At 57.4% G+C, this 12,340-nt stretch overlaps 1 protein-coding gene across 1 annotated transcript; it reads right to left on the reverse strand.

Moving 5' to 3' along the window:
- Positions 1 to 365: 365 nt before the first annotated feature.
- On the reverse strand, positions 366 to 11,794 carry STC2 (stanniocalcin 2). The gene is made up of 4 exons (XM_037057790.1): positions 11,190 to 11,794; positions 8,966 to 9,108; positions 6,287 to 6,498; positions 366 to 1,491 (listed from the first exon to the last, which is right to left on the reverse strand). The coding sequence occupies exons 1-4, from the start codon at positions 11,341 to 11,343 to the stop codon at positions 1,083 to 1,085; spliced, it is 918 nt and encodes a 305-aa protein (XP_036913685.1). The 5' UTR covers positions 11,344 to 11,794; the 3' UTR covers positions 366 to 1,082.
- Positions 11,795 to 12,340: the final 546 nt, after the last annotated feature.

A 12,340-nucleotide genomic window follows, 5' to 3' on the forward strand; every position in this document is an offset into this window, starting at 1 on the left:
CGGATGGGAATTACAGAGTGGCCTCCTTCTCTATCCCCTAGTCTGCCCCCAGCAGTGTGGCCCCCCGGAATCCAGGCTTCGGGGCTTTATCTGGGGGGAGGGGTTGAGGTGGCATGATGTGACACTGAGGGGCCTGTTGGATGTTCTCGTGTGTGCTTGACCCTGGCTGGGGTGGGGTTCACCTGAATCGGCTACAGCCCCACCAGGCAGTCACAGGTACGGCAACCCTGCTATAGAATTCCTTTTAAAAGAGCACTCAACACACACATACATACATGCACACGCAAAATCAGCCCCCAAAGATGGGCAGGGTTTTTGTTTGTTTGTTTGTTTTTCCTTTGAGCTAGTTTTAATGACCCAGTTGTTTTGTTTGAAAGCCATTTATTTAGATGACAGATATATGTAGGTGTGACTGGATAAATAAAAAAGTGAAATCAAGAGTTGAAGCAGTGGTTAAAATACAAACACACAGGGCCACTCCCTCAGAGTGCCCCAGACAGGAGAATGGCTCAGAAGTTACACTTAGAACCCTCGCCCTCTCCCTGCTCCCCCGCCCCACCCTAAGAAGCTCCAAATCTCCGGGTCCCATGCAAGAAACTAAATTTCCATTTGGCACCAAGCACCCACATTTCTACCTTTCTCTTCCTTCCCAGTGAGATTTGCATGTTCATTCCTGCACCGGAACCGCCGCCCTCCACCCAAACAGCACCAGACGGGTGCAGCACCAGGTGCATGGTCCAGCCCAGTGGGGCTGCTGCCCCTTCCCCGACCCACCAACCCCACCCAGCAGAGGAAACCGCAGGCCACGCCCAGTGGCTCCACGGATGGAAAGAAGACAAAGCTACAGGGAACGCTCGAGGTGTGTTCGCAGGAGGTGCTAGCGTGGACCCCATGGGGCCCAGCTAAGACCTCGCCGCCGCCTCCTCACCTGTTCATTCCCCTAACATACATGGTTATCCAGTCCACAATCCCCACTAAATCCTGCGTGTGACATCCCCCCTCTTTAATGGTAAATATCTTGGAATGTCCATAGAGAAGAAAACGTACGGTGTGGAGGAACGATTTCCCGGCCGGCCTCGGTTTCACCTCCGGATGTCGGAATACTCGGAGGGCTCCTCCTCCCACTCGCTGCTTCCGGAAGTGCCCTGGGCCCCACGGTCGCGCTCGGCTGCTCGGCCGCGTGCGTGGGTGTTTTGCGCGCTCTTGCTGCCTCGCTCGCCCCGGGCACCGCGGTTGGTCTCCCTGCTGCTGGGCTCCGAGAGGTGGTGCCCGGCATCCCGGTGGTGGGCCCTGGAGGGCTTGGCTCTCTCCACCTGTGGCTGGCGCTCCGGAGGGGGTGTGGGCGGCCTCTGGACGGCAGAGGTGCAGAAGCTCAAGATGGAGCAGAGGCTGCCCCAGTTTTGCTCGCACTGAGCCTGCACGCTGTGGGTGACGGCCTCCCTCACCTCCTCCCCACAGGTCAGCAGCTGGTTCACCAGGTCCACGTAGGGTCTAGAGATGGAAAGCAAAGACACGGAGAATGGCACCCGTCCCACCTGGGCCTCACGGGGCTGTGACCGGAACAGGGAAGACAGAAGTGGTGAACTCAGGGCTTGGCTGCGGTTTGGTATGGTGGGACAGCTTTCTGGAATTACCTCGAGCCTTTACCCACGGCCTACACACTACTGGTCACAACCAGCATTTACTGGGTGCCGATTATGTGCCAGGCCACGTGCCAGGTGTTGGAGGAGTTAGGGCCAGCAACAATTCACAGGTGGCTAGGATGGAGGAAGAGCCCCTGGGGAAGGTGGGTGGACCATGCCAACTGGGCAGTGGTACAGATGATGACAGGCAGGCCAGAGAGCCCTGGGCACATGTTGGGGTGGGTTGGGTAGGATGGTTTCAGTGGGCATGGGGTCCAGAGGAGTGATAATTAGGTGAGGGGTAAAGGGCCTTAAATACAGAACTGAGGAGTCTTTTTGGTATGAACAGGAGGAGCCCTTGCAGGTTCAGGACTTGGGGAGCCCCAGATTGTCCCCTCCCATGTGACATGAGCAGGGCCAGCTGGCTGGGTCACTCTTCCAGGTAAGCCAGACTCCTCAGGAACCATCTTCCATGTGTCGGTTTTGGCTCCTGGTTTAGGCTCGTGACCAAGAAGGACGATTATGGAAGTTACTGGATGTGTTTCCCTGTGCACCTGGATGAGTCTGGACCAGGAAGAGAGGGTGGAGCGAGGGGAGACTGCCTCCCTGGGATGTCACGTCCCATGGAGCACTTCTCTGGGTCAGTGGTAGGGGCAGAGGGGCAGAGCTGGCGGCTAAGCGTCTTCCCATGGGGGCTTCCCCTGAACTGGAGGTGAGGGCTGGCTGCAAGGGGCTGGTGTGTTTGGAATGAAAACCAGCTATCTCCTAAATAAACACGCTCGGTTCTGGGACAGCCGGTAGCTTAGGCCATTCCAGTGGCCGTGGGTCTTTCTTTTGGCAAAGTGCAGGAAGGATGACCGCATGAGGCCAACCTTCCTCCTGGGGTTGGGAGCTGAGTGTCAAGGTGGCAATGGTGTGCTTGCTTTTTATATTTATGGGCCCAGCTGGGAAGAGGTGTCGCCAGCAGGAGGTGGCTCTCACAGCCCATAAGTCACCCTTACCCCTCACTGGCCCTTTCCTATCCCCAAGGTGCCTGGAAGGTTTCTTGCAGCTCACCAGCCCTCTGAAGCAGGCCCTGGCTAGGGAGGCTCCCAGGTCTCTCTGACCATGAGCATCTCAACTGTCAGCTTGGGCAGCAAAATCACTCTAGGCCCTGAGGTCACTTACAGGGACCACGACTGTTTTCCACCCGTGAGCCCGAAGCACCTGGGCGGCTGTGTTGTGTATGGCCCCCTTCCTTTCTTCTTTGCCAGGCGGCAGTGTTGCTAGGCAGGAAGGCAGATTGTGCTAAGACCTGGGAAGCCGTTCACTGCCATTTTTAGGAGTTAGTCCTCCAGTTGTCATTGAGCGAACTGTCCTTGTTTCCTAGAGGCAAAGATGGACTCAAGGTGGAGAGAGAGTGGCCTTTTGGAAGCTTCTGGGCCTGGTGGGCCAAGGGCTGGGCTGGGAGTGGCGAGGGGACTGTTCTGGCTGCCTTTTAAGGCCTTCTGGACACCTGCGGAGTCACAGCAGTTTGCGCACTGCTGATGGGCAGGAAGCCTGACCTCTCTCAGGCCCTGGACAGGGACAAGGGGACAAGGACAGTGCTGACACTTGTCTTCTTGGGCTGGGAAAAGAAGGCATGGGGCAACCTGGGGAAAACGGTCACTTCGAGCAAGTTTCCTTCCTTCCTGCTGACTCAGGGATTTCAAGTTCACTGAATGCGCATCGGCTACGGCAGCACCTGTCTGTCCCTGGTCTGTCTGTCAATTGGCTCTGGGGCTCCATGAGCCAATTGCAGGGGCTGAGAATCTGCCTGTCTTTTGGGGACACTAAACCAACGCTCCTCTTCAGGTTTCTTTCCCAGAGTAAGGGGAGGGATCTCAGGAATGAGGTGCTGCCTCCTGCCTTTTTTGCCCAGCTGGTCGGCCCGCCGGATGGCTCTCAGCACCCAAGGTGGGCCTGAGATGGCTGGGCTGGCCCACGTGCTCCTTGGCCCCCCGTGCCCTGAGCTGTGTAAGGGCTGCGTTACTCCACGCTGAGCTCCGAGCTGGCGTAGCACCTCCTCAGGCTGAAGCCCAGCCCATGTCTCATGATGAAGCCCAGCTCTCAACTGGGTGTCAGCAAGGTGAAAGGATTTTAAAAAGAAAGTGCTTGGAAGGGGACGTGCTTGGAGGCGGCCAGCACCCAGTGACAGGGTGTGCAGTGGCCAAGGCGGTTGATACGGAGACAGTGGGGCGGGAAGGGGTGAGGGTACCACTTGAACCGAAAATGACCGCGTTTGGGGTGGATGTGGGTGGAGTTGAGGAGCGGGGGTGATGTGGTTGTGGGGGTGACCCTGATTTCTTTTCCTCTAAAGAGAAAAGCAAATTCAGTTCTCTTTTGCCTTGTCTGGGACCAATGCCACACATCCGGAAATGGTCTTCTTGATTTGGGGGGGACCGATGAGATCCTTTGTTGCCAAAATCAATTTTCAACTAAAAAACCCGAGAAACTCATTCAAGTTAATGCGCTGCATAGTGTGGCTTCAGAAGGGGCAGTAGCGGGGGGTCGAGGGGGCTGGGGTTAGGTGGGACCCACTGCCTTGGAGATGCTGCCTTCGCAGGGGGCAAGAGGGCTTGGGTGCAGGGCAGTGAGGCGTCTTAAAAGAGGCCTAGGCTTCCTTTTGGGGCGGGCCACCGGCATTTCCAGAGCGGGTTGGGTGGGGGACTACGTGTTTGTCCTAAACGAGGCAAGGAGCCTTTGGAAGTTAAGGGTCCCAGGGCCCCATGGGCCATGTTTCCAGGGAAGGGACACAGAGAGCCACAGAGCGTTGCCGCTTCTTAAATGGAGGGATGGGGGCGGACTTTAAAACCTGCCGTTTTCTGAAAGAAGCGTTTCTCCCAAAAGACAGTCTTCTTGGCTCCAGGAATGCATTAAGGACTTATAAATTAGGTCCCCAACATCCATTCTTGAGGCTAACATACCATCTCTAATGGGACGTGGGTGTCGGACAAGTGACCTTCATGAGTTTCCCAGCCATGTGGGCGTTTGCATCTTCCAGGAGCACCTTGAAGGGATTTTCCCAGCATTCTCCTTGTGTAAAGGGAACCCCCCCGGCCACATGTGGGGACCAAGGAGCCTCTTGCGGGTCTAGTGGGGGGAGAGCAGGCCACAGCAAGGAGGTTTGGGGTCTGTTCCTGACAGCTGGCTTCAGGCACCTACCTCACCTGTTCCCAGGTTGGAAAGTAGGAATCAAATCTCAGAGGGAAGTTTTTAAACTCAGCTTCACTTCCCTCCTCTGCTCAGTGGGGTTAGTCATCTCCATCTTGTGGCGTTGGTGGGAAAGATGGGGGAAATCCAGGGAAGTTTCCTGGCCCAGGGCCTGGCCCACTCAGAAAATGCTTTGAGATCATTAGAGTTGTTACTGCTGATGCTGTTGCTGCTTTGTCTCTTTACAGGTATTTGGAAGAATAAAAAATATGTTATCAAGCCTTAGTGTGACTCATTGAAGGGCTGCCTGTGGGGAGTCATGGTGAGTCTTCGAATTCCAGCACTCGCCGGGGATGGCAAGATACCTAGACCCTCACGACCAAGTGGAAAGTGACAGCAGGTGGCTGTCCCCCCTGTTCTAAGTGCTGTAGGTGGATGGGGAGCAGCCCGTTGAGTGGAGGTAGCTGGGGGGAGACGGGCGCGAAGGAGCAAGAGCTCACAATCGTGTGCTGATTTGGCCCAGTTGGTCACCGTGCAAAGGGGAACGGCGCCATCAAGCTGACAGTGACTTGGCCTGGACTGCTTAGTTAGGAGCCTGCTTTCTGTCCTAATTCTCTGAAGAAGGAGCCACTGTGCCCCTCAGGGACTATTGATGGTGTTTCGTGTTAGGAGCAGAGGTGCACCCAAGGCCTCGCCATTCTGCAAGATTCAGGATGCGCTCGATGGTGCGATTTTGAAGGAGTGAGGCATCCTGGGCTCGTTACTGCATTGCCTGTCTTCAGAGAAATCAGTTCACATTTCCTTGCTTTGGTCTAAAGGGGTGGGTTGATTAGAGTTTTGGACATTGGTTTTGCATTTTCTCTGAGAGGCTAGTCATGGGCTAGAAAAGGTGAGTCGGACTTGTTCAGGGCGAAGAGAGCTGCGGGGACAGGAGACAAAGCAGCTCTGCCCTGGGGTGTAGCCTCGAAGGGTGTGGGTTCTGGAGCCCAACTGCCTGACAAGAGGCCTAGCTCTGCCTCTCTGTCTGTGACCTGGACTCAGTGCATCTCGGTTTTCTCATCTGACATGGAGACGAGAATGGGGCCAGCGCGGGGCTAGTGTGAGGGTCACGTGGGAAATTCAGAGCCGGCTCTCAGCCCCACGCCTGGCACCCAGTAAGTGCTGGGCAGCTGTTACAGGCTCTCGGTGGTCTGTCAGGGCCCCTTCAGAGCTATGGGGAATACTCAGAATGGTGGGGGTCTTGGCCAAGGGGAAGACAGAGGGCATTTCTGAATCCCACCCATTTCGTGCTTAGCAAAAAAGGTTTCCTGTGTCTATGGCTTATGACTTTGAAACCAATGGTGGAAACTTCTTTCACTTTCTCTGAAGGTCAGCAGGAAAGGCGCTCCCAGGGGAGCCAGGGCAGATTTCAGACGTCAAACGCAACCTCCCCCGTCCCTGTGACAGGAGAGCCCGGCCCTTACACCCGAACCCGAACCCCCGGAGACACTCACTCATGCAGGAGCAGGTCCTTGAAGTGGATCATCTCGGCCATCACGCGCGTGTTGTCCCGGGCAGCTGAGCACAGGTCGTGTTTGAGGTAGCATTCCCGCTGCAGCTGGGACACCATGTCCCTGATGGCCGGGCACTTGCGGCTTATGCAGCTGAATCGGTGCCGCAGAGCGTGGGCCTTACACTTTAAGGTGTCTTTGATGAACGACTTGCCCTGCGCCAGAGGACAGAGGGGGCAGAGAGGGGCGGGAGAGATGAGGCCTCGCTACACGCCCAGCCGTGGACCCTTTGGCCTCACACAGGGGCTTTCTGAGAGCTGAACCCCAAGGCCCTGCGGCTGACTGACGTCCTTGAAGGTGACACGTGGACGCTTCCTCAGGAGGTGTGTCCAGAGTGGCACGACACCTCTGGCACTTGGCCAAGAGGATGCCACGCGGGGAGACCGACAGAGCTACCTCCGGCCTCCCCAGCCGCTCTGCTGGCATCCCTCAGGCTGGGGCTTTCGTGGCTGCCTGTCCCCAAGACAGACAGACCAGGTTTGTCTGTTGGATGGCAGCTGTCCTGGAACACAAGGGGACTTTGGCCAGACATAAACCCAGAACCCCTTGGTGGCTCTCAGCAAGCCTCTCCCCAAGCAGAAGATGCCGGCTCCTCCAAGCCTCGTGCTTTCCCTTTTCCTCTGAGCCCACGGGTGCCGTCAGGAGGGGCTGCCAGTGGGGCCTGTCCTTCCTTCCAGCACCCCCCCCTCACGTCTCCCCATCCTTTAAGGAGGAGCATTCTTTTCCTTTTCGAAAACCATTCGACTCTTTAAACTGTTAGGGTTACTGCCTCTAAAAGGCCCGCCTGGCACACTGCCTGGCAGCATCTGGCCCGACCGCCAGCCCCGCCCCTGCGCCCCGCCTCTGAGTGGCGCAGGCAGCCAGGCATACATCTGGCCCGCACCCCTCTCTCCTGGCAGCCCCTTTAGACTGTTCTTGTCCTAGAAAGGAGACAGCTGTTGGGGGTGTGGAGGCGAGCCGGGCCGTTAGCTCCCTGACCAGCCTTAGGGGCAGAGAGGTATAGTGGGAGACCCAGCAGAGATGCCATGCTCCCATTACTATAGAAACGAGCTGGCCAGGAGAGGTCGAGCTGGTTTTTAGAAGGAACGAAGTTGGAGAAGTGAAGGGGTGTAGGTCGGGAGTGGGAAGCCAGCCAGCACGTTTATTTCGGTTCTTTCCCTTAGAAGCAATCAAAATGTCTAGAAATGGTGTCCACTCACTGAAACCACCTCCCTCCGGCCCCCTCCTCGACTCTGCAGTGGGAGCCAAATAGGACGGAAGGCAGGGTGTGCCGGTTTGTGGAGCAGCTATGCACTGAGCAATGACTCGTAAGGGATGTTTCTGACTTGAGAACACACTCCTCTTGGTGGAGAATAAGGGGGAAGATGAATTTGTGTGAGGACTGTGGCACTCTGCCCTTGGGATCCGTCCCCACATTCTGTGGGGTCGCCCTGAAACGCACGTCTTTCCTATGGGTTTCCTATTATGCTCCCTAATTCCAGTTTATCCAGAAGGGAAGTTTGTTCACTTTATTTGGGAGCCTCCAGGAGCTCAAACATGCGACCTCTTTTCTTCGCTGGCTTGTCTCCCCTCCTGCCGCCTCACGTCCCCTGTAGGGGAGGCTGCCGGCCCCACCGCACCCGCTCCCAGTTCCCAGGCATTGCTTTGTCAGGCCCCCCACGGCATGTCAGGAGATGGTGGCTGATGACGGTCATAAATCACACCCACACCGCCGGCCTCATCCAAACGTCGCCCTCCAGTGAGATGGGAGAGGGAATTTATCGGGGAGACTAACGGCGGCTTCACAGAGCCTAGCTGGGCGGGGGAGGGCATGGGGGTGAGCCTCCCGCCATCTGGCGTGTGGACGGCTAGCCCTGCAGCCAGAAGGTTTCTGGTGGTCTTTTTTCCCCACCCCACGCGCACCTGGGCTCTGCCCGTGGGGCCCCGGGACAACCAGAGCAGGTCAGGCCCTGCCTCTATTTACTCTGCAGGGCAAAAGAAAAGTACAGGCGAGCAGGACTCATTCGCGGTTTTGACTGTGCGGGTTGGGAGAGGAGGCTGTGTTGCTGAGGAGGGCGGGAGGTCTGCTCTTCCAGGGGCCTCTGTTTATCCGTGTTGCCTGTTCACACCCCCTGCCCCCGGAGAAGGTGAAAGTCCCCCAACTTTGTGTCTCGTTGATTCTCGCCTCCTAAGGGTACTAGCTTTTGGGAACGTAGAACGGGAGCCTGCCCCTCCCCGCTCAACCTCCTGTTCCTGTGTGGCGGGGCCTGCAGACCCAGTTCTGGGTGGCCAGACTCCGTGTGCTCCCTTACAAGGCATGTGTGGGGACCTCTGTCTTCTCAGCCACGCGTCCTCAGATCGTTGTTCAGATGGGTCTCCAGCCCACCCTGCCTGCGCGGACCCAGCTAAGAGTGGAGAAGGATTTAGCCTACGTGACGGCTCCAGAGAGCAGAACTCCAGGGCTGTGGCGGGGGGGTGGGGGGAACACGCTGGCTTCCTCCTCTAGGTCTAGAATGTGTCTTGGAAATGCTGCTGCACCCTCCAATGATCAGCTATGGAAATCCGGCAACAAGTCTTCCCAGCGAGCGTTTCAGCGGTGCTACGCTAAGCCCAAATGCTCTCTGCGCTCTCCGTGGGTTTTACCTGGGCGTCAAACTTTCCAGCGTTGTGCAGAAAAGTCATGCAGATGCCACGTAAGCCCCGGATTTCACAAGAGTTGTTCTCGAAACATTCAAACACGCCACACCCCACATCGCCGGCGCTGACCAGACAGTGCTGGATTTCGGCTAAAACGAAAAGTACGTACAGACATGTGCCAAGTTCCCAGCCGTGCTGGGAATGCAGAGGTTAGCTGAAATAAAGGTAATGACCCAAAGAAAATTTAAGGGGGGGAAAAAAGTTAGAAGGACTATTTCAGGATCTAAAGAGCCGGGGAAAGAAAATGTCGTCGTTTAATCTACTTATGAAAAATAGCCGTATGTGTTAATACTTGTAAAAAAAAAAACTAGCCAAACCCACGTTACAAAGATCACAACCAGAAGTTAGGTCTGAGCACCTCATTTTTCATCGTTCCCATCTTTTTAAAGTGTTTGTGGGAATTCTTAGCCCGAGAACAGAAGATAATTCCGCTTTCTAAACCCGGGCAAAAATAAGATTTTAAATGATCGGCTTGCCCCTCCCTCCTGTAGGCCATCAATCAAATACCTTCTCTACCTGGAACTTGAAGCCCTGCTCTGAAACCCCAGCCCCGTCCTTCCTGGCCCCCAAAAGAGAGCGTCCGAAAAGCAGTTTCAATTCAGCCTTTGTGATTCAACACTAAAAATCACAACAAAATTCCTATTAAGGCAGCGCCTCCAAACCACCCGCCTTAGAAGTGCCAGGCCAGGGAAACGGGTTCCCCAGCAGGCTGGGAATCCGGGCAGAGGGGCTCTAGCCTACGTTAAGCGACCTTCGTGGTCAGGGGCCCCTTTTAAATAGAGATCCGAGTGCGTGTCACTTACTCCCGTAGAACTCCCGAGACTGGGAGTTTGCGGTCCTCCTTTGCAGACTGTGGCCCTAATGCCTTGGTTGGAAAAGACCCACCAAGGGAGTTGCACACTGTGGACCTGCCTGTGTGCAAAGCCTCTCTTCCTCCCCCCACCCCCCTCCCCGGCCCCCTCCCCAGTCCCCTGACTTAAACCAACCTCAAAATTACATCAGAAAAGTGTATTTGGGAAGAAGGGCAGGTTAGGAGTAGATAATTCACATTCCACCTGAAGCTACCCAGGGATTGAAGGGTATTTGTTGAGGGTCACCAACCACCAAGAATTGCGTTCAAAGCTGGAGAGGGGGAAGGGAGGGCGAGAATCCTCGAAGGAGCGGCTGGGACCTGGGCGAGGGTGCTGGCATAGGGAGGTGAGGGGCTCTGGTGTGATCCCACCCGTGGCCCCAGCGCGCTGGGCAGGAGCACGCAGGGCCATGCTTCAATAGCTGGGGGAACCCCCTCATGGGCACTTGTGCATTTTTGCTCGTGCGTAGAGTGCACACTCCCTGTCACGGGGCTCTTAGGTCCCCTAATTGAAGGGGGAGCCTCCTAGAGCCAAGGAGCTGTGGGCAGGTTTTCTTTCTCGCCCTGGAGCTGGGGAAAGGGCCAGCCCCGCGCCCAGCACGGCTGGCTCTGCTCGGCAGCTTGCTGGTGAGCGAGAGCAGGTTGAGCAGTCGTGGTGCACAGTGGGGGTTGTGTCACCATCTCGTGGCTTGCTGACCTGCCGCGGGGTGGGGGTGGGGGTGGACTGCGGCAGCACCGCGAAGGTACGCTTTGGTATGTGAAGGTACGCCATCCCCACCCCCTGTCCCAAAGCAAGTCCCGCCACTCCCCAGGGGGGAGATCACCACGCGAGGTCATGCCTACAAAGTTCTTGGTTGTTGGGCATCTTTTGAGGAGGGGGAGAAGCGGTCCTGCCGCGGCTGGCCGGGTAGGAAGAGAAGTTCTGGTGCAGGGTGCAGCCCAGCTCTGCAGCCCCTTCGTGTCTTTTGCGGGGCGGCCAGGATGGAGCAGGAAGCTTTACACCGGACAGGGGAGCCCGGGGTCCCCACTGGCCCGTCCTCGACAGGCGCTGCCTTATTTACCCTTGACCCCGGGGAGGACAGCAACAAGTCCTGCCTGAGCTATTTCATCATCCTGCCAGCACGTGCGGATTGCAGGCACGCGGAGCCCGGCGCGGACCTCGCTCGGCCCCACGGTCTCCTTTGCACGTCCCGCGCCACCTCAAGAGTTTGCACGGCCCTAGGTGGGCGCCCAGTTCTGGGCGAAGCGCCTAGGGAGCCCTGCATGGGTGCCCGGTGTTGTCTCTTAGCAGCTCCCCGCCACGGGGGCGCACGAGCTTACCTGTGTTCTGCAGGGACAGGCGGCCTTTCTGCGGGGGGGACCCCCTGTCTTGGGGACCCTCCGGCGGGTTGGTAGCGGCGGTCCCCCGCGCCGGGTCGAAGGTGGCCAACACCAAGGCCAGGGTCATAAACTGGCCCAGCCTCTCGCCACACATGGTTCTTGGTGTGAATCTCCCGCCGGGAGACCTAGAATCTTTGTGCTCCCCTCCCCCTCTTCCTCCCCCTTCGCTGCTTCCCCTCCTCCTCCCACTCTTCCTCCTTGCTCGCCTTCTCCCTCCTCCTCACGGCCGCGGCTGGATAGAGGTTACCCAGCGCCCTCCCGTAGCTCTCCGGAGAGCATGTGACCAGGCTGTTAGCAGCACCGCGAGTGCCCGGCAGTGGCAGTGATGGTGCCTCAAATATCCCTGGAAGCTCTGGTGTCACTTGAATGAAGGAGTCGAGCAGGTGTTGTCCCAGTGGCTGGACCAATCCGAGACCCCAGCCCGTTTGACAACACGGCCAGGGGCGGGGCCTACGCCGAACTACTACGCTGGGAAGCCGGGCTCCGCTGGGAGCGCCCCACAAAGTTGCTGACCTGGCGGCCGCCACCGGTGTGCGTGCGTGTGTGAGTGTGTGTGAGCGCGGCCTGAGGTGCGTGCGTGTGCGTGTGCTCCTGGGCAATGGCCGAACTGGTTTAAAACAAAAGCGAGTTGCAGCTCCGGGTGCAGCTAAAGAGAGGCGAGAGGGGGAGGTCTGCGCTGGGGCTGCTTCCCCGGGTCCCCGGCTCACATCACACCCATATCGGACCTGGGAAGTTTCCTCTTCCCACCGCTCGGAGCTCAGTGAGAGTCACACTCTGAGTCCCTGACAGATTGAGGGAGTTTCGTGGACGCAAGGATGCTGAGGGCGAACCGAGCACACGTGGGAATCCCTGGTGTTGCGACGCTTTGCGTTAAAGAAACCCTCAAACTATTTAAGAGCAGAAGCACTCGATGTGGGACTTGGCCCGAGCAACTGCCCCATCATCGCCAGCGCTTTCTTTTTGCTCCGCTGTAGTTGGTCGCGGCACATCTAGGGTGCCAGTTTCTCCCCCTCCCCCCATCCAGACCGATTTCGGCCCGGCTGCAGGGATCCAGGGGACAGGCTGGACTTGCACCATTTCCAGGAGGGTGG

Source organism: Sturnira hondurensis, unplaced genomic scaffold (assembly GCF_014824575.4).
Source record: "Sturnira hondurensis isolate 20B ecotype Veracruz unplaced genomic scaffold, ASM1482457v3 Scaffold0009733, whole genome shotgun sequence".
Lineage (NCBI taxonomy): Eukaryota > Metazoa > Chordata > Mammalia > Chiroptera > Phyllostomidae > Sturnira > Sturnira hondurensis.